The sequence below is a fragment of the Rana temporaria genome, chromosome 5, assembly GCF_905171775.1.
Source record: "Rana temporaria chromosome 5, aRanTem1.1, whole genome shotgun sequence".
Classification (NCBI taxonomy): Eukaryota; Metazoa; Chordata; class Amphibia; order Anura; family Ranidae; genus Rana; species Rana temporaria.
Window position 1 is genome coordinate 292,370,895 of NC_053493.1, and position 26,133 is coordinate 292,397,027.

The following is a 26,133-nucleotide window of genomic DNA, read 5'->3' on the forward strand; positions in this document are numbered from 1 at the left end:
TCATTCTAACCATGCCAAGCACAGAGGCGGATCTGTACTGGCATGGTCATTTTTTTTTCAATAAGGGCCCTTTCACACAGGACAGATCCGTGATGATCCACCCTGTGAACCTCTGCTTGCTCAGTGGGGATCTCGCTGCTGATCCCCGCTGAGCTGGCGGATGACAGGGCGGTCCCCGCACACTGTGCAGGGACTGCCCTGTCAGATCTCTGCTCTCCCCTATGGGGGGATCGGATGAACACGGACCGTCTGTCCATGTTCACCCGATCCGATCCACAGACGGATGGAAAAATAGGATTTTCCTCTGTCTGCAGAATCGGAGCATTGTGGACCCGGATGAGATCGGGTGTCAGCGGATGTTCATCCGCTGACACTCGCTATCTCATAGGGATCAATGTATGTCCCTTTTTCATCCGTAAACGGAGGGATGAAAAAGTGGACATACATTCCCCAGGTGTGAAAGGGGCCTAAGATATTTATTAAGAAACAGATGATACATTCATCAAATATGCTGTTATGATGTAGTAGTAATATAAACATTTTGATTCAGCAGTAACAGACGTAGGTAAATTTGGAACATGCTTAATTGAGGGTTTTTATTAAATGTTTATTACAGTTGGGAATGTTATTATGTAACCAACAATTGGAATCTTCCATTAATCTAGTACAAAAACAGAAAAAAATAGCTATGGTAGCCAGGGTTTAAGCTTTTCTATTTTTGTTTAATACAGTACAATAAAGAAGAGGCATGGTAATTTTGCATCTCCCGGCTTTCTCTTTGGGGGTACAGGATGCCGTGCACAAGTACGATGTGCCTATATCTTCCAAAGTCACTCCAACTACCATGTCCCTGACCAGCCCTGATGTTTTGACTGACAGAACTCCCAGCAAGGAGCCTCTGTTAAAGCGGAGTTCCGGCCTCACTTTTTAAATATAAATACCCCTGTAATACACAAGCTTAATGTATTCTAGTAAAGTTAGTCTGTAAACTAAGGTCCGTTTTGTTAGGTTGTTACAGCATTTAGACACTTTATAAAATAGAAACTGACTGGGGCCATCTTAAGTGTGGGCATCATGAAGCCATACTGTATGACTTCCTGGATTTCAGCCTTGCAGATCTCACACATGCTCAGTGCTGCACAAGCAGTGTCAGATCAGGCTTCAGCACCTGTGCTGTCCAAGTCACATGATTCTTTGAGACTGGGGAGTGCACAGACTCCTGGAAAGTTACACCCACTACATTCCCAGGAGTCTGTGCGGTGTAGGTTAGGAAGCATTAAGCACCTAGGTGCAGGAAGTGGGAAGATTAACTATTCTGCCTAGCAACAACACTTTGAAGGCATGTAAAAAAAAAAAAAATTTCATAAAGGACTAATGACATTTTTTTAAAACTACTGATGTAATGTTATATTTATGGGTGGAACTCCACTTTAAGGTCAAAGCTGTAGCAGAGTTGAAGACAGCAGATATTCCCCCTGCCCCGCTTGCTATGGGTAAAACCATTGAATGAAGGTAGAAAAAGTTTTTATAAAAGTTTTTTTTTTTTTTTTAAGTAAATGCATATTTAGGTAAATATTGTATGCAGCAGTAGAATAGGCTGCAATTGTACTGTGTTCACATATATATATATATAAAAAAAAAAAAAAAACATCTTCGACTTGGCTATTTGTTGTCAGTAGGAGAAGTTATTAGAAAACTTCCAAAATACATATGAGTGTAGACAGGTCTGATAAGAAGGTGAAAGTGGTGCTTGACCTCTCTGGCAGTCGGTTAGGCTACTCAACTCTGAAAAGGATTCTTTACTTGAGGTTATTTATCAGATATGTGCCAAACAGAAAGCAGTGACTCAATGTACCAAAGCAGTGATCCTCCCCGCATCACTGAAGAGCAAAATTAGCTTTTATCCTCACCACTTTTTCCAGCTGCGTTTGCCGAACATGCTGAACATTATTATTACCCATCCAGAATGGGAGACCAAAGACAACATGTCACTTGCCAAGAGTAATGGAAATATTGTGCCCTCTCTAAATGAAGTTGTACGTCCTCTGTCCAAAGAAATAAATAGGAGCAGCAAAGGATGGAGAGTTTCCTCAAAAATCAATACATGGGGACCAATGCATCAAATAAAATAGCACATGTGTGAAATAGGAAAACGTAGAGAGAAGATGGCAAAAAAAAAAAAAACCCACACAGCATTTTTAAGCAGTATTACAACGTGCTTGCCATATGACCTATTTTACATAAGATATTTCTATAAATGTGAGCAAGGCTTCAAGTTTGCAAAACGGTTTGTAAAATCTTTTGAAAACATTTTAAATACAGTTTTTTGGCTTCTGGATAATTACATTTCCAGGGTTTTGGACTTTGTGTGAGGTTTGTCTTCTTGGCCTGTGAATAAACGTGACATTGTGGCTCCAAGATTAGCTAGGGTACGGGATACACTTCCAGTGCACAGGGATTGGCTTGTTGCAAGACCGCTCTGCTAAAGAAGGCCATTGTAGAGTGTATTAGAGCAGAGGCTGTCAGTGGCAAATTCCAGGCTAATGCCCAAATGATAAGTGGGGGATCTTGTATTTCAATGGATGAAAAAGCAGCCTAAACATTTACAGCCATGTGATACCTGGACAGTATGGGTTGGTTTACACTGCCATGACATAGGATCAGACTTGTGAGACCTCAAGTCACATGACATGTAAAATCCCATATTAGTCAATGAGAGCTGTCTTAATTATCACTACTGAAGTCACTCTAGAAGAGGTTCCATTACTACTTCAAGGCGACATCCATCCGATCTGTGCCCATAGACTTTAATGGAAGTGGCCTCCAATTCAGATCCTCTTCTAAATTGATGTGATTTGGATCCGATGTAACAGGAAGATTACCCAGGCATTCACTTCTAAAGATGCATCAAAGCAGTACTCAAGTTGCCAGCAAATCGCCAGAAAGTCGCCTGGAAAATTCACACTGTAAGTTGAGTGACTTTAAGGTCGCAGTAGTGTGAACCAAGCCCATGTGTTAAAAGTGATTGCCAAACAGACCTGATGCCCACAAAACATGGATATGCGGCCCAGCAGCTAGAGCAGAGGTCTCAAACTGGTGACCCTCCAGCTGTTGCGGAACTACAAGTCCCATCAAGCCTCTGCCTGTGGGAGTCATGCTTGTAACTGTCAGGCTTGCAATGCCTCATGGGACTTGTAGTTTCGCAACAGCTGGAAGGCCGCCAGTTTGAGACCTCTGAGCTAGAGAGTAGTAGCTAAAGGCCCATTTTTTTATAGGTATATGAAGTCAGCAGTTTAGAATTTTGTAGATTGTAAAAGGGACTGATATGTTTCTATTGAGAATTCCCTACTAATACATCATTTAAAAGGGATAATAGTCTCCTGTAGTAAACAACCTATTCATTGGCTGATGATCTGGAAAATTAAGTTTTGATCCAGCTTGCTAGTTTTTACTATATACCGAACAAACTTGTCCTTTGCCTTATAAAATACAGAGTCAACACCCAAAGTGCTTTTATCTCAAGATCATTCCTAATATTCCCCACAGGATCCCTTAGCTTATGGTGTCAAAGGGTGAAGAATCAAGATTGTGTATGGCCTTCTTAAATCTCCATGTTTTCCACCTCCTATACACTTTCTATAATTATTTTATTGTAAGATTCCCAGGTTTGCGACTGGGGTTTATTCTGTTGTTCACCTCCTACACTTTCTAAAATGATTTGATTGTAGGATGCCCGGATTTGTGGTTGAGGTTTACCCATATCTGTTAACACTTGAACACTGGCAGTGTGTTTTTTTTAACAGTTGAACTAATAAAAGGGTAAGAAGATGATTTTACCTTCTGTTCAAATTTTTGGATCTAGGTCTGCCGAGACAGAGTGGGCACATTGGTTCATTTAGCCTGTCTGCCCCCTGTCTTGCCATGTCTTGTGTGGCTATAATGTCTTAATCATAAATGTGGGCAGAAGTAGGAATTGGTCCCTTCTTGCAGGTCATGTTTTTTCAGCTTTTTAACCACCTTCGGATGGTTTAGCACCCCCCTTAATTTCATGAGCAGGCCAGTTTATGCGATATGGCACTGCGTTACTTCAACTGACAATTGTGTGTTCAAGCAACACTGTACCCAAATACAATGTATGGCACTTGCTTAGCACAAATAGAGCTTTCTGTTGCTAGTATTTGATCATCACAGCATTTTTTATTTTTGAGCTATAAACTGACAATTATATATATATATATATATATATATATATATATATATATATATATATATATATATATATATATATATATATATATTACTGCTATAAAACATACCAAATAAAAATGGAAAAATAATTAATTCCTTCATAAATGTAATATGTATTCTTCTACATGTTTTTGGTAAAACAAATCCCAATACACATATATTGATGGTAATTGATGTGTTTACACAAATGTTTTAGTGTCTACAAATTATGGAATATATACTGAAATGTTTACGTTATTTTTTAAAATAGTAATGGCGGCGATCAGCAACTTATGCGATATTGCGGTTTACAATCCGACACTGACACTTTTGACACTTTGCGGGAACCAGTCATACTAATACAATGATCAGTGCTAAAACTATGCACTCTCACTGTGCTAATGACACTGGCTGGGAAGGGGTTAAACATCTAGGCCGATCAAAGTGTTAACTGTGTGCCTAGCCAGTGTTTATGTTTACTATAAGTGCTGATTTTACTAGAGCAGTGTTCCTCACTCCAGTCCTCAAGTCACCCCAACATGTCATGTTTTCAGCATTTCCCTCAGATGAAACAGCTGTGGTAATTACTAAGGCAGTGAAACTGATCAAATCACCTGTGCAAAATAATGGAAAAGCCTGAAAACATTACCTGTTGGGAGGCCTTGAGGTCCAGAGTTGAGAAACACTGTACTAGAGGAAGAGATGGATTTGAGTTTCTACTAGAGAATTACAGAATCGCCCCCCCCCCCCTGTCAGAACATAACTCTGCTTTGTTTACATAGACAGAGCTCTGTTCTGAGTCTCTGCCCGGTGATCAGTGGGTGCCGGTGGACATCGCCTGCCTGGCACCCGCAGATCGGCTTCTGCTATGACTAATCACAGCAGGAGCGACATGTCATGTGTGCCTCCTGCAGGTAAATCTGCAGAATCACATGTATATATGTGATCCAGCACACAGCTGCTGCCCTGTAACAAAACTGCTCTAGAGCGGTCAGCAAGTTTTTAAAAATTATTCCATGCATATGTACCAAAAAAATGGATTATCTGGGATTCTATATCTCTGCTACCTCTTCTGAGCATATATATTTCTCCACTATGGAACATTATATGGGTTTAAATCTAATGTTATGTACTTTTCCATTTTATTAACCAACTCTTTTGTATTATGTACATTGTGAGTGAACCATACATTTGTATATATTCAATCACTGTAATTTCTCTATATCTTGACCTTAATAAAAACCATTTGTAAAAAAAAAAAATCATATTAATAAAACCTATAGTGCATTTCTTGTATAAAATAAACACACGTTCACTAAGAATAAGAGAAGGGGAAAGGTGATAGAAGTTTGGTGACATGGTTTATACATTACGGAAAAAAACAGGAAATCCACTTGCTGCTGTTTATGTACAGAATGCAAGTCTACCTCTTTATTTAGACTTTTTTTTTTTAATAAGCATTAAAAAGAAACAAATGGGCCAATCTGGTTCTAAGGCCTCGTACACACGACCGAGAATGTCATCGTAAAAGAAACGCCATTTCCTCGACGAGGTTCTTGTCAAGCCTTCGTTGCATACACACTGTCGAGACAAAATCTCGTCGTTCTCAAACGCGGTGACGTACAACATGTACGACGGCACTATAAAGGGGAAGTTCGATTCCACTGGCGCCACCCTTGGGGCTGCTTTTGCTAATCTTATGTTACCGCGTGTTAAGTAAAAGTTTGGTGAGAGACGATTCACGCTTTTCAGTCTGTTACAGCGTGACGAATGTGCTATCTCCATTACGAAAGCTACTTTTATCGAAGGTGCTCTCCCGTCTCATACTTTATTCTGAGCATGCGCAGGTTTTTAAGCATACACACAAACTTGTTTCTCATCATAAACTAGCCTGAAGAGAACCATGACGAGAAAATTGAGACTCCCGACGGGATAAAAGAGAGCATGTTCTCTTTTTTTCCCGTCGAGATCCACGTCAGTTTTCTCGACGAAAAACATACACACGACCGTTTTTCTTGACAAAAAAAGCTCTGCCAGCATTTTTCTTGATGGTTTTTGCAGAGGAAAACGGTTGTGTGTACGAGGCATAACTTTGATCCAGCAAGCAGTTGAAAAAAATCTCAATTATTATTTGAATGCATTTGTTTACTTATTTGTTATAACTAAGACATTGGAAACACACAGTGATAAGCAAAAGTTCATATGGAGTAGCTAGCTATTTGTTCAAGAATCTTCTTTTATTTAGAAAATGATCAAATATTTACACTGGATGATATTTACATGATTCATCAACATGTTCTATGAAGTAAACATTTGTCATTTGCTAATTTAGATAAATTTGCTTGGTGATAAATGTATAAATGTTTATAGGAACGAGTAATAGAATATAGTGCTTCTTTCTTTTTCTGAAAAGCTCCCAAATAAAATAGACCTGGTGGTCGCAATAAAAGTTGTCATTAGCCAGATACTATGAGGAGCCCTAATCAAAGAATGATTTCCATCCTAAATTGCTATCAATGATAATTAGCTCGCAATTTGTTGTGTTTCCAGGATGGCCCTGTATAACACTGTCACATGTAATAGAAACTGCATAATTCAATCTACTGTGATTAACGTGATAGGGATCGGCATTTAAAGTTCACACGTCCTTCTTTTTTAATTATATGCTCAGCATCATTTAAATGTAAACTACGTTCATCAACTCCACAACACTTTGTGAATGTTCATCCAGCTAACATATTGCAGGAAAATGTTGCTATAAATGTCCTTAAGGGGATAGCAGTATTAGAGCATGTCAAGATAAAAAAAAATAGTATTCTTAATAAATCTTTATTAAACCAATTAAATGTGTACAGCTCAAATCCAATCATTTATTTTGCTTTAACCTTCCTGGCGGTATTCCCGAGTGTGGCACGGGGGTTAATTTTCAGTATGAAACGCCTTAACCCCGAGCCACACTCGGGATTGCATCGCAGTATCCTGGTACAGGTTACTTACCTTGTCACCGTGCTGTGTCCTCCGCCGGATTCTACGCCTGATCTATTACTGTTCCTGGGTCCGTTCCCTACGAGAGTTGCTACGCGCATGGGGACGGAGCCCAACGGCAAATTCAAAAAGTGCAAAATACATAGCACATACAATACACTGTAATCTTATAGATTACAGTACTGTGTCAAATCATTTCACCTCCCTTTTGTCCCTAGTGGTTTGTCCAGTACCCTGCATGCACTTTTTTATTATAAATATTGTTCTTTCTGCCTGGAAACTTGAGATTGTTCATAGCAACCAAAGTGTCCCTCTACTTGAGAAGTGGTTTTAGACCAGCTAGAAAACAGCGATAATAAATTAGAATCACTTGCAGAATTGAGCGATAGTGATTTGTGGGGAAAATTTGTCATCAGACACTGAAAGTGACGACAGCGACGATTCTGCGACTGCAAATTTCAGTGTTTTTGATTCACTTACATTATTAAATACATTTTATTATTATTATTATGATATATTTTTTTATATATATAATTATTTATAGTTATTTATTGTATTTTAATTTATGATTTTGTGTTTCAAACTTTATCATACCCGGGGGGAGAATTAGATTGGCACATGCCAGTAGATAATGCCAAAGCTCCTTTCCCATTCTTATAAGGCTTCATGCACACTAGAAAGCTAAAAACTGCTTTAGAAATACTGGACAAAGAAACGCTAATGTTTAGTGTTTTTTGCTGCCGTTTAGCAGTGCTTAGGCTAGTGTGTAAGCTACATTTCAAAGCGTCCTTAACAGCCAGTAAATAGCTGGTTGTTAAGGAGCAGGTAATGAAGTCAGCTGCTGCATCCTTAACAACGCATAAGTCATCAGCCGTTAGCCGGGTTCCCCACTGACAGTTGAATGTAAAGAATTTTTTTTTACGCCAATAACAAAATGTGAAAAAAAAAATGGTGTGGGCCCCAATCCATACCAGGCCATTTGTGTTTGGTATGGATTTTAAGGGGAACAACACACCAAAATAAAAAAAAATTAAAACAGTGTGCCCCCCCCCCCCAAAACATACCAGATCCTTAGGTCTGGTATGGATTTTGAGGGGAACCCTAATGCAAATTTTATGTTTAAAAATGGTGTGCCCCCCCCCAAAAAAATTGGCTACACATGGTTACAAGCATTTGGCATTTAAAATGCCAGTAAACTACAGTCCTGAATGCAATTTTTAATGCTTAAAAAAAATGCTTGTAACCTCAACTGCCTCTAAACTTCTATAAATGATAACATAGAGGAGAGTTCAGGGGCTCCTGAAGAAAACACCCAACTGCTCCAAAACTTCAGTTTAGCAGCTGTAGCGTACATGAGGCCTAAAAAAATGCAGCTGTAAAAACACCCAGTGTCAACATTGCCCTTCGTGTTTGTATTGGAGAGATTTTCCATGACTGCCTGTTAGAAAGAGAGGTTAAATTTCCTCATGGGGGACACATACAGCAATACCAGGCATACCCCACTTTTAAGTACACAATGGTGTTTATTTACTAAAGCTGGAAAGTGCAAAATTAGGCTAACTTCTGTATAGAAACCAATGAGCTTCGTACCCCAGCTTGTTCAATTAAGCTTTGGTAATAAAACCTTGAATCCCATTGGTTTCTGTGCAGAAGTGATTTTTCACTTTCCAGCTTTAGTAAATAAACCCCATTGTGTACTTAAAAGTGGGATATGCCTGTACAATTTGACAGAGGTCCTAACCATTCCCCACTCTATCCAATTGTGGGTGGAGATGGGCTTTAAAGGGGAAAGCCTATGTAAGGTTTCAATGATGTGGTTATTTTTTTCTTGTCAATTTTGTTTATTGAATATTAAATAATAAAGACAGTTACAATTAGTAATAAATACTTACAACAAATGGTAACATTAGTTAGTTATATGATAATAAATTTGATGGAATTATACATATCTGAAGATTAGATATTTTACATAAACAGGTAATCAACTCGAAAATGAAATGTTAAGTTAATATAAACAATTGAAAAATATAATATGTAAATATGTGCTCATACACTTACACACCATCACTTTATGTGATGAAAAAAAACGACGTTTTAAATCATGAAATAAAACAACGTTTTTGAAACTTCATTTTCAAAAACGACGTTGCCTACACACCATCGTTTTTTCAAAATGCTCTAGCAAAGCGCGGTTACGTTCAGCACTCTTTTCCATTGAAGCTAGCTTCATAACTTGCTTCTGAGCATGCGCGGGTTTAAAAACGTTGTTTTAAACATCGTTTTGCCCACACGCTATCATTTTAATTGACACAAAAAACAACGTTTTGAAAAACGACACAAAAAATTGAAGCATGCTTCAATTTTTTTTTGTCGTTTTTCACAAGACAAAAAAAACAACGTTTTCCCCCACACACGGTCATTTTAATTGACGTTTTTCAAAACGTCGTTTTTTTTTCATCACATAAAGTGATGGTGTGTACGCGGCATTAGTTCCAGACATATTCAATTAACATATAGTCACTATGGAAAGAAAGCTAATTGGAAAATCAACTAATTCAATAACAACTTCAAAAATGTATAATTATTGTAAGTAATAACTAAATATAGTATTTATGTATAATACATTACCATTTAAATATGGTAATACAAAAAAAATAGGGAAATAGAAAAAAAGGACAGAGTAATAGTAAAAGGGAAAGAATGAAGGTAAGAAAGAGAGAAAAGAGCCTAGAGTAAGAAAGTTCTCCGGAGCATCTATATTGTAAGAATATTATTAAGTTAGTACAGAAGACAAATGTTCATGTTAAGTACTTGTTTCCACTCATATTGTTGTATAATATTATAGTATTATAGTATAACAAGGTCTTAATAGGGAATTGTCAGGGATCATAGGAAGAAAACACGTCATCCAAGGATTCCATATTTTCTCAAAATTTTGTATAGTATCGTTGGTTATGGCTTCTGATTTGGAAAGGATCATTGCTTGGTTTATTCTGTTTTTAGCTTCAGAGATCATTAATGTATTGGTTTTCCAAGCTTTGGCAATAGTTTGCTATGCGGCTGTGGTGATCTGGAGAAAGAGCCTAAATTCAGTGTAAGAAATATAAACTGGTTTTATATTTAAAAGTGCAATAGTCATGTCTGGAATGATAGTTGAAATATTTTAGATAGATGAGGAAAATTTCATTCCAGAACTTTTTTGCAATCGGAGATTTCCAGAATGTATGCAAGTGCGTTCCCAGATCACCATAGCCACGAAAACAGAATGCGGAGCATTGAGGAGCATATTTTGCAATTTTAACAGGAACCAAGTACCAGTGCATGATTATTTTATAGTTTGTTTCCAAAGCAATTATATTTTGAGAAGACATTTTTGTATTGGTCCAGACTTTATTCCAGTCGAAAATGTCGATTTTAGTTCCAAGCTCTTTCTCCCATTTTTCCACATATGAAGGTAGTTTGGAGTCAGAAGTAGTGATCAGATGATTATTTTACATTGAAATAAGACCTTTGGTATGAGGGTCTTGTTTACATATACGTTTGAATTGTGACATATTACTTAATTGATTAGTATCATGTAAATAAGGTTCAACATTTTTTGATTTGAAAGAAACAAAAGAGTTCAGAAGCCAGGAGTTTGTGATGTTCACATATTTCAGGGACTGTTTTGAATAAGGTTAATGTTAGAAAATCAGCTAATTGTGTTAGGCCAGCAGAAGTAAATTTTTTGAAAATATTAGGGTATATGTGGGCTGGGTAAAATTTGGGGTTTCTGATAAATGATATTAAAGGTGATGTGGTTATTTTTAATCCAATGGTCACTAGCTGGGAGCTAAGATAGTCTAGACTTTTCATCCAAAGATTTAAAAGATTAGTCACAGCAGAATTCCGTACACAAAACTCTTTACAGATTGTTCTGCTTGATCTCATATTTCTTTTAGAAACATATACATATACTGTACATTGTGTATGTGCCCCTAATATGTATATAATGTATGCAAATATTAATTCCTATGTAATTGACTACTATTGCGGCAAGGGGGGTGGACAAGAAGGTGGTTTGCTATGGTGCCTGGGGATTTATTTTTCTACCCTTTACTATATAGTGATAATGTCACATCTTTTTCAATATTTGGATCAAAATATATTTATATATATATATATATATATATATATATATATACAGCCCTCTAAATTTCCACTCGTCTGCTCGCATTTGGCGAGTGGATAAACATTGAGGGCGAATGTATTAGCATGGCAGGTCACTTGGCTCGGGCAGAAGGCAGGTCTGCTTGCTTGGCTCGTGCGGGGAGGTGGGCCGGCTTAGCTCGGCTTGGTGGGGCGGGTACAGACGGGGAGGCTTGGCTTGAGCGGGGGGTGGGGGGAGGATCCACTCGGCTCGGGCGGGGGGCGTGTTCCCTCGGCTCAGGCAGGGAGGCGGAATGGCTCAGCTTGGCTTGACTCGCGAAGGGGGCGTGTCTGCTCAGGCGGGCCGGCTTAGCTTGGCTTGACTCGGGCAGGGGGCGTGTCTGCTCAGGCGGGGAGGCAGGCCGGCTCGGCTTGAATCGGGCAGGGCGGGTCAACACCTGGCTCGGGCAGGGAGGCTGGGATGTGAACGCACCGCAACTTAGATTGACCTCCGCTCTACCCATGGCCACCAGATACCATTAAGGTGTCTCCAAAGCTACCATTCATTCATTGAAACTTCATCAGTCACATGACATGAAATTTTAGCGGCTTCCTGTGTAAGTGGTGGAGTCATTAGAGGTCAGTTATGTGGCATGTCCTCATTCAGAGCTGTGTTTGCAATCATGTTCCAGGTCAGGGATTTCTCCCTCTGCACTCCAACCTCTCATGTCAATGGCAAACTTTACATCCAGTCTGATGATAGCTGGAGCAGAAAGTGTATTTTTGTCAGTGAAACTCCCCCTCTCTTTCTATTTGTGACACTGTGCAGCTTGCTAAATTAGTGTTGGGCCACTTAACACTAGAATGTGTTTTGCGGCAAAATCGCATTTCATGCTGGTTTCCTGTACCACGCATTAATGCACTGCCCTTGAGACATGCGCGGAGAACCATATGTAATGGCACCCAAAACGCATCAGTTGTAGGCCGTATGGTAACCGCAGTAGCATGCAATTTGGTGCAACACAATTTGAGAAAGTTGTGCTTGCGCTACTTTTTGTATATTCCCATGCGCTCTGTCAAAATGGGAATGCATGTATTATATTGGGAACCAGTGCATTTTTGTAGTGCGACATTGTGCATTTGTTATTCATTTTTCATGCTGATGCTTTTTATTTTTTTAGGAGGAGGCAGCTCGATTTAAGTCATCAATTAAACCACAAATGCGACCTCCAGAGCCATTCCAAATGCATTTTTGCATGCTCATTTTTTATGCGTTTCCGGATGCATTCCAGGTGATTTTTTTTTTCTTTTTCTTTTTTTTTTCACTGTACTGGGGTATAGTACCTTTAGTAGACAATCATATGTTGTCCTTATTTTATTTATCACAGTCAGATCAATGAAATATGCTTTATGTTAATATTGTTAAAGTTGTTGTTGGTAATACTTGTTTTTATACCCTGCATAAAACATTTAACAGTGTAATTTCATGAGATAATTTGCGGGGGTGTGTTTAGGGACGGACTTAGCAGCAAGGCAGGGGAGGGGTTGGGTGGGGAAAATAGTGGCGAGTAACTCTAAAGCCCTGGCTAGTAGCTCATGACTTGAAATTTTGAGCCCTGTATATATATATATATATATATATATATATATATATATATATATATATTAGGGCTGCTACTGATTAAAATTTTTGTGTTCGATTAATCGTTTTTTTTTTAATCGATTAATCGACTAATTTCGATTAATTAACGCACATACAGATACAACTACTTTTAGCTGATCTCCTTGCATTGCAACTCTGCATTAGTCAGTGGTAAATGTGGTATACACTATATACAATCACTCGACACTAGTTGGTTTCCACAATCAATGACTTCCCCCCCCATACCGTAATATCCACATCTGCCCCCAAACCGTAATATCCACATCTCCCCCCCCCCATGCTGTAATATCCATATTTCCCCCCCATACTTCAAGAATATACACATCTTCCCCCCATACTGTAATATACACATCTGCCCCCCATACTGTAATATACACATCTGCCCCATGCTGTAATATACACATCTGCCCCATGCTGTAATATACACATCTGCCTCCCATACTGCAAGAATATACACATCTGCCCCCATGTGTACATTACAGCATGGGGGCAGATGTGTATATTCTTACAGTATGGGGCAGATGTGTATATTCTTGCAGTATGGGGGCATATGTGTATATTCTTGCAGTATGGGGGCAGATGTGTATATTACAGCATCTGCCCCCATGCTTTTATATACACACATCTGCCCCCATGCTTTTATATACACACATCTGCCCCCATGCTTTTATATACACACATCTGCCCCCATGCTTTTATATACACACATCTGCCCCCATGCTTTTATACACACACATCTGCCCCCATGCTTTTATACACACACATCTGCCCCCATGCTTTTATACACACACATCTACCCCCATGCTTTTATACACACACATCTGCCCCCATGCTTTTATATACACATCTGCCCCCATGCTTATACACATCTGCCCCCATGCTTATACACATCTGCCCCCATGCTTATACACATCTGCCCCCATGCTTATACACATCTGCCCCATGCTTATACACATCTGCCCCCATGCTTATAGTGTTATACACATCTGCCCCCATGCTTATACACATCTGCCCCAATGCTTATAGTCTTATACACATCTGCCCCCATGCTTATAGTCTTATACACATCTGCCCCCATGCTTATACACATCTGCCCCAATGCTTATAGTCTTATACACATCTGCCCCCATGCTTATAGTCTTATACACATCTGCCCCCATGCTTTACATAAACACATATGCCCCCATGCTTTAATATAAAGAATGGTTTGTTGTCCTCTCTTACCTACATCAGGCAGACCCGTCGGCAGAGAGGCTGATGGACACGTGTGCGCGGGAACATAATACAAGCAGGGCGGGCGGGTGATGATGACGTCAGCGCACCGCTACTTGGTTGCCGCCGGGTGGACCAAGATGGCCGCGGCTCCGGAGCTAGGCCGAAGCCGCGGCCTTTCCTATCGGCGAGACCGCGGAGCTCACTCCGCGGTTCGTCGATCAAAATAATTTTAGTCGATCAAAGAAATTAACGATTAATCGAACAATTAATCGTTAATTTCCGCAGCCCTAATATATATATATATATATATACATATACACACACATATACATATATATATATATATATATATACATAATGATAATAATAATCTGACACTCAGAAGGTCCTGGTTTCTTGAGACACTAAGCCTTGCCACATAGTTCTCTCCCCACATTCACTTCAATATCTGGCCTTGATACAAAATGAATTACAAACACTGTATACAAGCGGTAAAAATGCATCAATTCATTAATCAGATACTAATGTGAATCCATGAAAAATGTGTATTGATCTAATTTTGCATCTCCCATTCTCTACAAATAAAATGTGTATGTGGTGAAGGTTTCAATCTTCTGAAATGACAAACTATATTTTGAAGTTATAAAAAATGAGCTCTGTGCAATGTGATCAACAAGGTTTTTATGCATACAAAAAGCTGCTGCACATTGTCATAAATATATTACTGTTTGCACTGACTTCAATAATACAGAATTGTAAATGAAGGGGGTATGATATAGATTAAAATGTCAGCATATTTATAATTGTGGGGAAAAGCCAAAGAAAGTATACAAAATATAACTTATTACAAAATTGTTCTGACTGTATATGATAATACTGAATAGCAAAATAGCCAAAGAGCTGTTTTTAAAGTGAAAGTCAAGCAATTATTGAATGTTCTATTACTGTTATGCCCTGTACACATGATCGGTTCGTCTGATGAAAACGAACCGATGGATTTTTTCATCAGATATCCGATGAAGCTGACTCTCATCAGTCTTGCCTACACATCATCGGTTAAAAATACGATGATGTAAAACACAACGACGTGCAGAGAAAAATGAAGTTCAATGCTTCCGAGCATGCGTCGACTTGATTCTGAGCATGCATGGATTTTTGACCGATGGATTTCCCCACAGACGATCGTTTTACGAAAATTTTAAAACAGGTTCTATTTTTTTTCAACGATGGGAAAAAAATGATGGCGCCCACACACGATCGGTTCGTCCGATGAAAGCGGTTTCCTGGGTCCATAACCCCTATTCAATGTGCCTCAACTTTGGGTTAAGCCGGGTACATACAGGTCAAAAACTGTATGGGTTAGTAGGAACCCGGACAACTTGTGGTCAATATGTACAGCTGTTTATACAACAGAAGTCGGTCTGACAGCCTGCTTTTGTCAAAGGGGCAAGCTGGAAAACTAGTATAGGATAGAGTGGAGGTAAATGGGGACGGTGTTCCATAAAATTGGAGGTAAATTAGAATACCTCTCAGAATTTTATGGAACAAACCTGGGGATGGTGTTCCATAAAATTCTGAGAGGTGTTCTAATTTACCTCCACTCTATCCTAAACTAAAAAAGTTTTGCCTTTAGGTATACTTTAAGCATTATGGGCCAGATTCACGAATAATTGCGGCTGTGTAACGTAGCCTGTTTACGTTACACCGCCGCAAGTTTTCAGTGTAAGTGCCTGATCCTCAAAGCACTTACCTGGAAACTTGCGGCGGACGGTGTAACGTAAAGTCGTCCGGCGCAAGCCCGCCCAATTCAAATGGGGCGGGCACCATTTAAATTAGGCGCGCTCCTGCGCCGGACGTTCTGCGCATGCTCCGTTCCCAATTTTCCCGACGTGCTTTGCGCAAACTTACGGCAGCACGACGTGTTTGTGAATCGCGACGTGCGTAACGTACTTACGCCGGCAAAAAAAATATTCAAAAGCGACGCGGGAACGACGGCCATACTTTAACATGGTGGAGTCATTTTACACCATGTTAATAGCACACCTAACTTTGCAACGGGAAAAAAAGACTTGCGCCGACGTAACGACGGGAAAAACCTTTGTGGATCGCCGTAAATCCTCAGTTGCATACCCGACGCTGGAATACGACGCGAACTCCCCCCAGCGGCGGCCGAAGTATTGCATCCTAAGATCCGACGGTGTAAGTCAGTTACACCTGTCGGATCTTAGGGCTATCTATGCGGAACTGATTCTATGAATCAGCCGCATAGATACGACAAGAGATACGACGGTGTATCAGGAGATACGCCGTCGTATCTGTTCTGTGAATCTGGCCCTATGTACTTTTCTATTTTAGATATTTAAAGTAATATTAAAGGTTCATTAAAAATAAATAAAATAACAAACATGCTATACTTGCCAGCTCTGTGCAGTGGTTTTGCACAGAGAAGCCCTGATCTTCCTCTTTTTGGGTCCACCACTGGTGCTCCTGGCTCCTCCTCTTCAGTCAGTATTCCCAATAGCAAGCTGCTTGCTCGCTCCCGCTTCCGGTTCTATGCGTCCATAAGACACACAGAGCCCATTGGCCCCACATGAAGATAAAAAACCTTGAGTCTTTAAAACCACTTTAAACACAAATAAACTACTTTTTCTGTGTTGTTCTTGTGGCAAGCATACTACATAAATCAAGGTATGCTTGATCTCCTCTATATGGTTTACTGGAGTGAGAAGTACATCAGTGATACTACACTGTTTACAATATGTTCTAGATAAAAGTAGCTGCTTCTTATCCTACATTCTCAAAGAATAGTTTTTATCATACCTGGTAAAAATTGGGCCAGAAGGTGCTTATTGCCAGTTCTGCTCGATTCCACATCCCAGTTGCTGGTCCTGATATGTTCCACACAGGGCTTCCCATTACTCCATTATTTTCTGTGACATAGATGTGTAGCAGTCCAGGTAAGGCTCCACTCTTGCTGGACACAAAGTAGTGAAAGTCAATGCAATGTGTGTCATTCTCTTTCAGCTGAGGCAATAACAGAAGAGCCCTCTTCCCAGCCAACCTTCCAGATGTATTTACCATCATGAAAGACCCTGAAATTGAAAAACAATGTGAAGTCAGAATATTTGTAAAATAGATTTTCTTACTACAGTGCTTTCCAGTTTCCCTGGGGAACAGCCAGATATGGAACACACCTACTTACATTGATCCAAGCTGGACCAATATAACTATGTAGAGATAGCCGCACCAGGAAATTAGCTTAAGGGTGACATCGCTTACTAACTTAGCTACAGAATGTTCACCCTTTTCTTGCATACCCTAAGATGGACTACAAGCAGCCATGCCAACATACAGTGAGGTGGCACATTCTACCATAGTCACGACAGTAAAACCGTGTAGGGAGAGAAAATATGAACAAAGAAAAGACCACACAGTATTTTTTAACAAAAATAATGCAATCCTGTACCCATTTATAAATACCTTTGCCAGTTGTAATAAATAAATACTTTAGTTACATAGTTGGTAAGGTTGAAAAAAAGACACAAGTCCATCGAGTCTAACCTGTGTGTGTGCTTTTATGTCAGTATTACATTGTATATCCCTGTATATTGTGGTTATTCAGGTGCCTATCTAATAGTGTTTTGAAATTATCGATGCTCCCCACTGAAACCACTGCCTGTGGAAAAGATATCCACATCCTTACCACTGTTACAGTAAAGAACCCTCTAAGTTTAAGTGTAAACTGCTTCTTTTCTAATTTTAGTGAATGGCTGCATGTCTTTTTAAATTCCCGTTTGCAGAAAAGTTTTATCCCTATTGTGGGGTCACCAGTATTGTATTTGTACATTGAAATCATATCCCCTCTCAAGCGGCTCTTCTTCAGAGAGAATAAGTTCAGTGCTTGTAACCTTTTCTCATAACTTAGGTCCTTCAGTCCCTTTATTAGCCTTGTTGCCCTTCTCTGGACTCTCTCCAGTTCCAGCACATCCTATCTGAAGACTGGTTCCCAGAACTGGATGGCATACTACAGGTGCGGCCGGACCAGAGTCTTGTAGAGTGGGAGAATTATCGTTTTATCTCTGGAGTTAATCCCCTTTTTAATGCATGCCAATATTCTGTTGTCTTTGCTTGCAGCAGCTTGGCATTGCATGTCATTGCTGAGACTGTCATCTACTAGGACCCCCAGGTCCTTTTCCATCCTATATTCCCCCAGAGGTTCTCCCCCTAGTGAGTAGATTGCATTCATATTTTTGCCACCTAAATGCATTATTTTACACTTTTCTACATTTAGCCTCATTTGCCATCTAGTTGCCCCCATTAATTTGTTCAGATATTCCTTCAAGGTTTCCACATTTTGCAGAGAAGTTATTGCCCTGCTTAGCTTAGTATCGTCTGCAAATACTGAGATTGAGCTGTTTATCCCATCCTCCAGGTCGTTTATGAATAAATTAAATAGGATTGGTCCCAGGACAGAACCCTGGGGGACCCCGTTTTCCACACCAGACCATTCAGAGTACTCCCCATTTATCACTACCCTCTGAACTCGCCCCTGTAGCCAGTTTTCAATCCATGTACTCATGTCTGTCCATGCCGACAGACCTTAGTTTGTACAATAAAGGTTTAATGGGAAATGTATCAAATGCTTTTGCAAAATCCAGATACGTCTATGGGCCTTCCTTTATATATATGGCAGCTCACCTCCTAAAAGAAGGTTAATAGGTTGGTTTGGCAAGAACGATTCTTCATGAATCCATGCTGATTACTACTAATGATATCATTTTCATTACTAAGATCTTGTATATAGTCCCTTATCATCCCCTCTAAGAGCTGTAATACTATTGATGTTAGGCTAACTGGTCAATAATTCCCAGGGATGTATCTTGGCACTTTTTTAAATATTGGTGCTACATTGGTTTTTCTCCAATCTGCTGGTACCATTTCAGTCAGTAGACTGTAAAAAATAGGAACAATGGTCTGGCAATTACTTGACTGAGTTCCTTAAGGACCCTCGGGTGCAAGCCATCTGGTCCCAGTGACTTATTAATGTTTAGTTTTTCAAGTATATTTCTAATTCTATCCTCTGTTAGCCATGAGGGGGCTTCCTGTGACGTGTCAAGAGGAGAAACATTGCAGTTGTGGTTACTGAAGCCCCCCGTTCCCCTCATGAAGATTGAGGAGAAGAATAAATTCAATACCTTTGCAGTCAGCTGCTGCAGTGAGCTTCTGGAACTGTTATACAATGTTGGTTTCAACTCTGTGCATTATGGTAAGATAGAAACCTTGCTCCACAATTCTTATATCTCTCTTGTGTGATTGGCACATGATATTTCCCAGAAGTCTGCACCAAGCCACAATTACAAGCACCCTTGCAAGAAAGATATTTTTTGACAAAATAATTTATAAGTTTCATACTGAACTAACAGGATGCAGACATGGCAGCTTTTCTTATTATGATGCTGAAATGTATCAGGTCAACATAATGAGCCTGCCACCGTTTTGAAGTTAAAGCATATTTCTACTTTTGTTTAACCAAAATGGGATAACACCTTCTTTATATTTATTACAAGTTTCCATTCACATATATGTATTAAACACAAAAGCCTACATTTTAATATATTGCAGTTTACCCATTAGTCTTTTTCCTCTTTATTTTAACCTGGTGATCTGGCCAGAAACACACTTACTGTCCCTGGATCAGAAGGGAAAGAAAGAAAGAAAGAAAGAAAGAAAGAAAGAAAGAAAGAAAGAAAGAAAGAAAGAAAGAAAGAAAGAAAGAAAGAAAGAAAGAAAGAAAGAAAGAAAGACTAAAAAAAAAAAAAGAAAGAAACCTTATGCAGTTTTTAACGAACTGGTAGGCTGTAGTATATCATAAATGTTTGTTTTTAGTTTATTAATATTTTTTAGAAATTGCTGCTTGACTCTTTGCTTCCTTAAAGGAACACTAAAGGTTTGTTTTTTATTAGATCAATTGATTGCTGTAAGCTAGAGCATTTACATATCACTTACCTCGTTTTTCCTTTTGACCTCCAAAATACAGTAATCCAGGTTTGAAAATGTCATTTCCTGTCACTCCTCTTCTTGCTTTCCACCAGCATCTGAGCCGTTTTGCATGGTGGAAAGCAGAATGTGCTCACCCCCTCCCTATGACTACAGCCCTGCGTGAAGATGCTCTCTTATCCCTCATAGGCAACTTATCCCTGTAGTTCCCAATAGGACGTGATGTAGCAAGAATGAATGCGCACCGCAAACCAGGAAGTCAGTGAGAATAATGATTCAGGAGTGACAGAGGTGAATAAAACAGCTAGATTTCAACAGGTATCAATCTAGTTATAATGCAAAACATTACTTTTTTCTTTATCAGCTACTGTCAGACTTTAATTTAGAAGGAAAATATTTTTGTCTTTACAACCCCTTTAATCCTTCTCCCTTCTATGTATTGGGCAGATTACTGCTTTTTACATTGGTGACCTTTTGACCTGTGCAAAATTACGGCAAAAAAAACAGCAAAAACCATGGTAAAACCATGCAACTTTCTGCCTGAAAAGGAAACGCTCAGGTGTGAATGCAGCCTAAAGGTAAGATGAGGGCTGAGGAGTTATGTTTGCCATAATCAACCCTTTGTGTACTTTGTTGGCAGAGCTCATTATGAGTTGGAAACGAGATTTGCACACTGCCCTAACCAAGGGATAAGGATCTTGAGGATTGGGTGGTATAGTGCACTTAACCTGCCTAGCGGTATTCGAGTGTGGCTTGGGGTGAGATTTCTGTGCTACGATCGGTACCCCGAGCCACACTCGGGTTTGCCTTAAGTGACTTACCTTTTCCCTGGGATCCAGCGATGTATTTCCACAGTGCACGGCGGCCGGATCTTCCGCCCGATGCACTGTGTTCCCCTGATTCCCTTCCCTGCGAGCGTCGCAACGCAGGGGGGAGGAACGGTGCCAAATTCAAACAGTGAAAAGTAAAAACAAAGTAAAAAACTACAATTGGATTACAATAAAAAATAAAATACAGTGACCTCAGATTGCCCCCCCCCCCCCCAGTGCTTTCTCCAGTGCCCTTGTCTGCAGATTTACTGTACTTTGTGTCTGTAAACTGCACAGCGACCATGGCATCAAAAAAGCGTCCCTCTACCTGAAAATCGCTATGCGACCTGCTGGAAAACAGCGACAGCGATACAGAATCACTTGCAGAGGAGTTGAGTGACAGTGACGCATGGGAACGTTCGTCATCAGACGCAGAAAGTGATTTGATCGATGATCCTGCGACTGTGCCCAGCGACATGCGGACTTGATGTTGAATTGATTGCGGTACGGAGCACGTAGCGCCACCAAGATTTCCGTTTACAGGAGCACCTGGGATCAAAGTGGATGTTGAGGATGACAATCCCTTGGCATACCTCCAACTTTTTTTGACGGATGAAGGGATCGCCAAAATTGTTTTGGAGACTAATCGCTACCAGGAGCAACAAGCTGCTACCCATCAGCGATTTTCAAGGCGCAGAAAATGGGAATCAGTAACCAGCGACGACATCTGGAAGTTTCTTGGCCTTATAATTTTACAGGGAGTGGTGGGGAAACCCCTGCAAAAATGGTACTGGACATTTATTTATGAATTGTATAACCAAGAATGTTGTTATCTCAAAACCTATGTTATTTCTTGTAAATGGAAAATAAAAATATTTGAAACAAAATAGAAACTCAAAAAATTTCAAATATTAACTTTGGTGACACCTTTACCAAACAGCCCCCATGGGTAAGCATATGCAAGTTTATATTTAATTTCACAGTGGATTACTTTAGATTTAACATCTTCCTGCGCAGCCTATAGTAAACGACAACCGGATGGAGCACTGTTGTTCTGGGAGGCCGTCATATGGTATCCTCCCAGAATGCGCCTGCCCCACAGCAGCACAATCGGTCACCGGCTTTTTTTGGAACCGTCATGTCGGAATATAAATTTTTGCTAATCATGAAATATTTGCACTTTGCAAATAATGATGACTTTGATGAGAGTTCTCATCCAGTTTCAAAGCTGAAAAAAATTGGGAGATTTACCAGCTTGTTTTGCATAATTTCCAGAAGACCTATATTCCAGAGAGAGACATTACTATTGATGAAAGTCTCATGGCCTACAAAGGTAGACTCAGCTGGATACAGTTCATCGCATAAAAGTGCGCTCGCTTTGGCATAAAGTCATTTATGCTGTGTGAATCCAGCTCTGGGTACATCTGGAACTCAGTCCTGTTCACCGGGAAAGGGAGCAAATTCTGCCAGCGATTCAGCAATTTTGGAATGGCAACCGCTTTGGTTCTTTCCTTGATTGAGCCATTGCTGAACCAGGGCTACTGTGTCACCACAATTTGTATACCTCCCCAGAACTCTACGAGTTCCTTCTCCTGAATAAGACAGACACATATGGGACCGTGAGGCCTAACCGGCGTGACATGTCATCAACCTTTGCCAACAAAAAGCGTGGGGCAGGAGAAGTAGCTGCATGGCAGAAAGGGAAAATGATGGCACTGAAGTGGCGGGACAAAAAAGACGTGTGCCTTATGAGTACCATTCATAACACCTCGACTGTAATGGTACACACCAAAGGTGGAAAGGATGTGATGAAGCCACAGGTTGTGTTGGACTACAACCACACCATGGGAGGTGTGGACAGAGCTGACCAGGCCATGACCGTTTATCCACTAATGAGGAAGCAACAAAAAAAATACTATAAAAAAAAATTCCGACATCTTCTGGAACAGTGCCTTTGGAATTCCTTGATTCTGATGAAAAAAAAAAAAGTGACAGGCCTATGGTCCATGCGGACTTTGTGTGGAAGGTTGCAGAACTAATCTTTCTAAAGCACCAAATGCCAATGGCTGTAAACCGATCTGGACGTCGGGCTGCTGGTGTTGTGAACCCTAAACGACTGACTGGTCGTCCCTTTATGGACCACATTCCACCCACTGAAAAGAAAACAGCACCCACAAGGATGTGTGTGGTTTGCTGCTCCAAGCGTGTTTCTATTGTTCCGACTGTGACGTTGGACTTTGTGCTGTACCTTGCTTTAAAGTGTTCCATACCCGAGACGTTTACTGACTAATAATATTGCACCCTAGTTTGACCCCCCCCCCCCAAAAAAATCTGAGTTTTTTAATATATTATTTACTAAAATGTATTGAATAAAAAGTATTGTTATTATTAAATTATTATTTGTTATTATTTGTTATAATATAATTTATGATTTTGTGTTTCAAACTTTATCATAGTCTACTAGACTCTGGTTTGGACAGATTTAGGTGAGTTATTCCCAAGAATTACAGGCCTGCAATCTAAAACGCCAAATTTCCATGCAAAATAATGGTACCGCTTTCAGCACCTAAAATCTGAAAGAATCATACCGCCAGGGAGGTTAAAAACAACAACAACAAAAAAGCTATTCCTCTAATTGCACTTTGAAAATGTTCAGAATAGCTTGCACGCTGCCTGTGGAGTCCTATGTATGAACACGCTTCAAAGTAAAAACTAAAAAGTTAAGGAATATTTTTTTATGCTATGGCTACTTTTACTATGGTGAGTTACCTTGTATCATATTAACATTTTTGTGGCCATTTTATGCTTTTAATATACAGATTTAGCATAGTATATTTTGAGCAGACATTCTTCCTTTTAAAAAGCTTTCCCTCCTGCTGCTACATGCATTAAGAAAATTAATCCATCTAAGGCGTTTGTTCTAAAAATGTAATGCATTATTTTTATTACAATCTTCATACTCTTCATACTGGATCAGCAAAGTTTTAAAATCCATTTCATGCACATTTAAATTTAGGTCTAATAAACACTATGAGAGATGGGAGAGAAGAGGGATAAATGCAGACTGTGAGACGGAGAGGTCGAACGGGCAGAAGTGAGCCCGAGCGATCTCTCTTAAGCAGTCCGGTGAGAGCAAGGGCGCAATGGATATGATGAAGAGAGGGGAGGGAACGTGCAATAATGGCATCTAAAAGGTACTGAAATTAGGGAAAAGGGAAAAGAAACTGGCAGGGGAGGTCTGGGGAGGGGGAGGAAGGGGAGGGGATGAAAGGGTATTTTTTCCACTCAGACTTGGAGTGTTCTGTTGTCTTTACGAAAATTAACATGAAAAATGAAAAATATCTTAAATAGATTTAAAAAAAGAAAAAAAAAGAAAAAAAAAAAAAAAGAAAAGGAAAAGAAATTACAAATTTAACTAAAACCATCGTGATCCACTTATGATGCGATACCATAGAGGAGATGATATCGGCAAGTGAAGTAGGGGCCAGGAGCATGGTCCTCTCCTCGCCCAATAGATCCTTTTTTATCTTTGGTGGAGTCTGAAGTGGAAAAAAAAAAAAAAAAAAGGAAATGCAGACTGTGACTATGCTAAATGCTAAAATCAAAACTTTTTGCATGAGGAAAGGAAACTGTATCATGTTGCCAGTTACACTGTATAACCAGATCTGGAAAACAAGAATCTAGAACTTATTAAAGGAAAATTGTAATGCTATCCTGGAAAATTTGGAACTATATAGACGCTGACTGCACATCCTATCAACTTCTGCTTACTCATGTTTTTTTTCAGTTCAAATCAATTAAAGTCAATGTAAATCCTCACATATACCCAGTGAAGTGAACAGCCTCAGACAATACGCAGAGATGAAACAAATATCTCTGGTCCACATATTGATGTGCCCTCCTGGAGGAGTTTGCCTGCCTGTGCAACTTCTATAGGGTTCCAGTTATCGCCCCATGCTACCAGTAGTGACACTGACCCTAGCCAAAACTAGTGAAAAACAGTCAGGGAAGGTGAGTATTGAACAAAAAAATGTCAATGGCCACCTCTAAAACCATTCCTGTTTTTTAAGTCATCTCTTTGTTGCCCATTTAGTGCACCTGTTAATTTCATTAACATCAAAGCGGCTGAAACTGATTAACAACCCTCTCTGCTAACTTAACTGACCAGATCACTATATCAGGAGTTTAAAGTGGAGGTTCACCCGAAAAGTTAATTTGTAACCTTAGATTGATGCTCATTTTGTCAAGGGGAATCAGGTAGTTTTTTTAAAATCTAAGCAGTACTTACCGTTTTAGAGAGCGATCTTCTCCGCCGCTTCCGGGTATGGTCTTCGGGACTGGGCGTTCCTATTTGATTGACAGTCTTCCGACAGGCTTCCGACGGTCGCATACATCGCGTCACGATTTTCCTGAAAGTAGCCGAACGTCGGTGCGCAGGCGCCGTATAGAGCCGCACCGACGTTTGGCTTCTTTCGGCTACTCGTGACGTGATGTATGCGACCGTCGGAAGCCTGTCGGAAGACTGTCAATCAAATAGGAATGCCCAGTCCCGAAGACCATACCCGGAAGCGGCGGAGAAGATCGCTCTCTAAAACGGTAAGTACTGCTTAGATTTTAAAAAAACTACCTGATTCCCCTTGACAAAATGAGCTTTAATCTAAGGTTAAAAAAAAGATTTCAGGTGAACTCCCGCTTTAATTGACCTGACCTTGGTTTGAGAGTAACTTGGTTTGAGAGCGTTCTGCTTGACAAGCTAATTTTTTAAATACATTTTAACTTGATATAAAAGCGATATCTTGATACACAAGTAACGTCATGTCATAACTGAGTATAAAAGAGAAGAGAGGCGCCTCTAAGTGTAGCAATACGGTTACATTTAATGAAGGTACAACAATTAGCAACATATTGCTACACTTAGAGGCGCCTCTCTTCTCTTTTATATTCTGTAGCTCCTGCTGGATTTTGCTTTTAATCCTCTTGTGGAGGCTTCCATTTGTGGATGGACATTTCATGGTTACACCACCTGGTCACATTGCTATAATCTTTTTATATGGACTATAAATGAAAGGACCTATGAATAAATGGTTGTGGAACGAACCACTTGAATTT

At 39.8% G+C, this 26,133-nt stretch overlaps 1 protein-coding gene across 13 annotated transcripts in view; it reads right to left on the reverse strand.

Annotated features, from left to right (window-relative positions):
- Positions 1-26,133, reverse strand: part of PTPRM (protein tyrosine phosphatase receptor type M) — a 916,041-nt gene that overhangs the window by 610,798 nt on the left and 279,110 nt on the right. For all 13 annotated transcript variants that reach the window (XM_040353983.1, XM_040353984.1, XM_040353987.1 and 10 more), the window contains one exon: positions 17,039-17,310. In XM_040353983.1, coding sequence (XP_040209917.1) covers positions 17,039-17,310 — 272 coding nt within the window. The remainder of the gene's footprint in view (positions 1-17,038; positions 17,311-26,133) is intronic.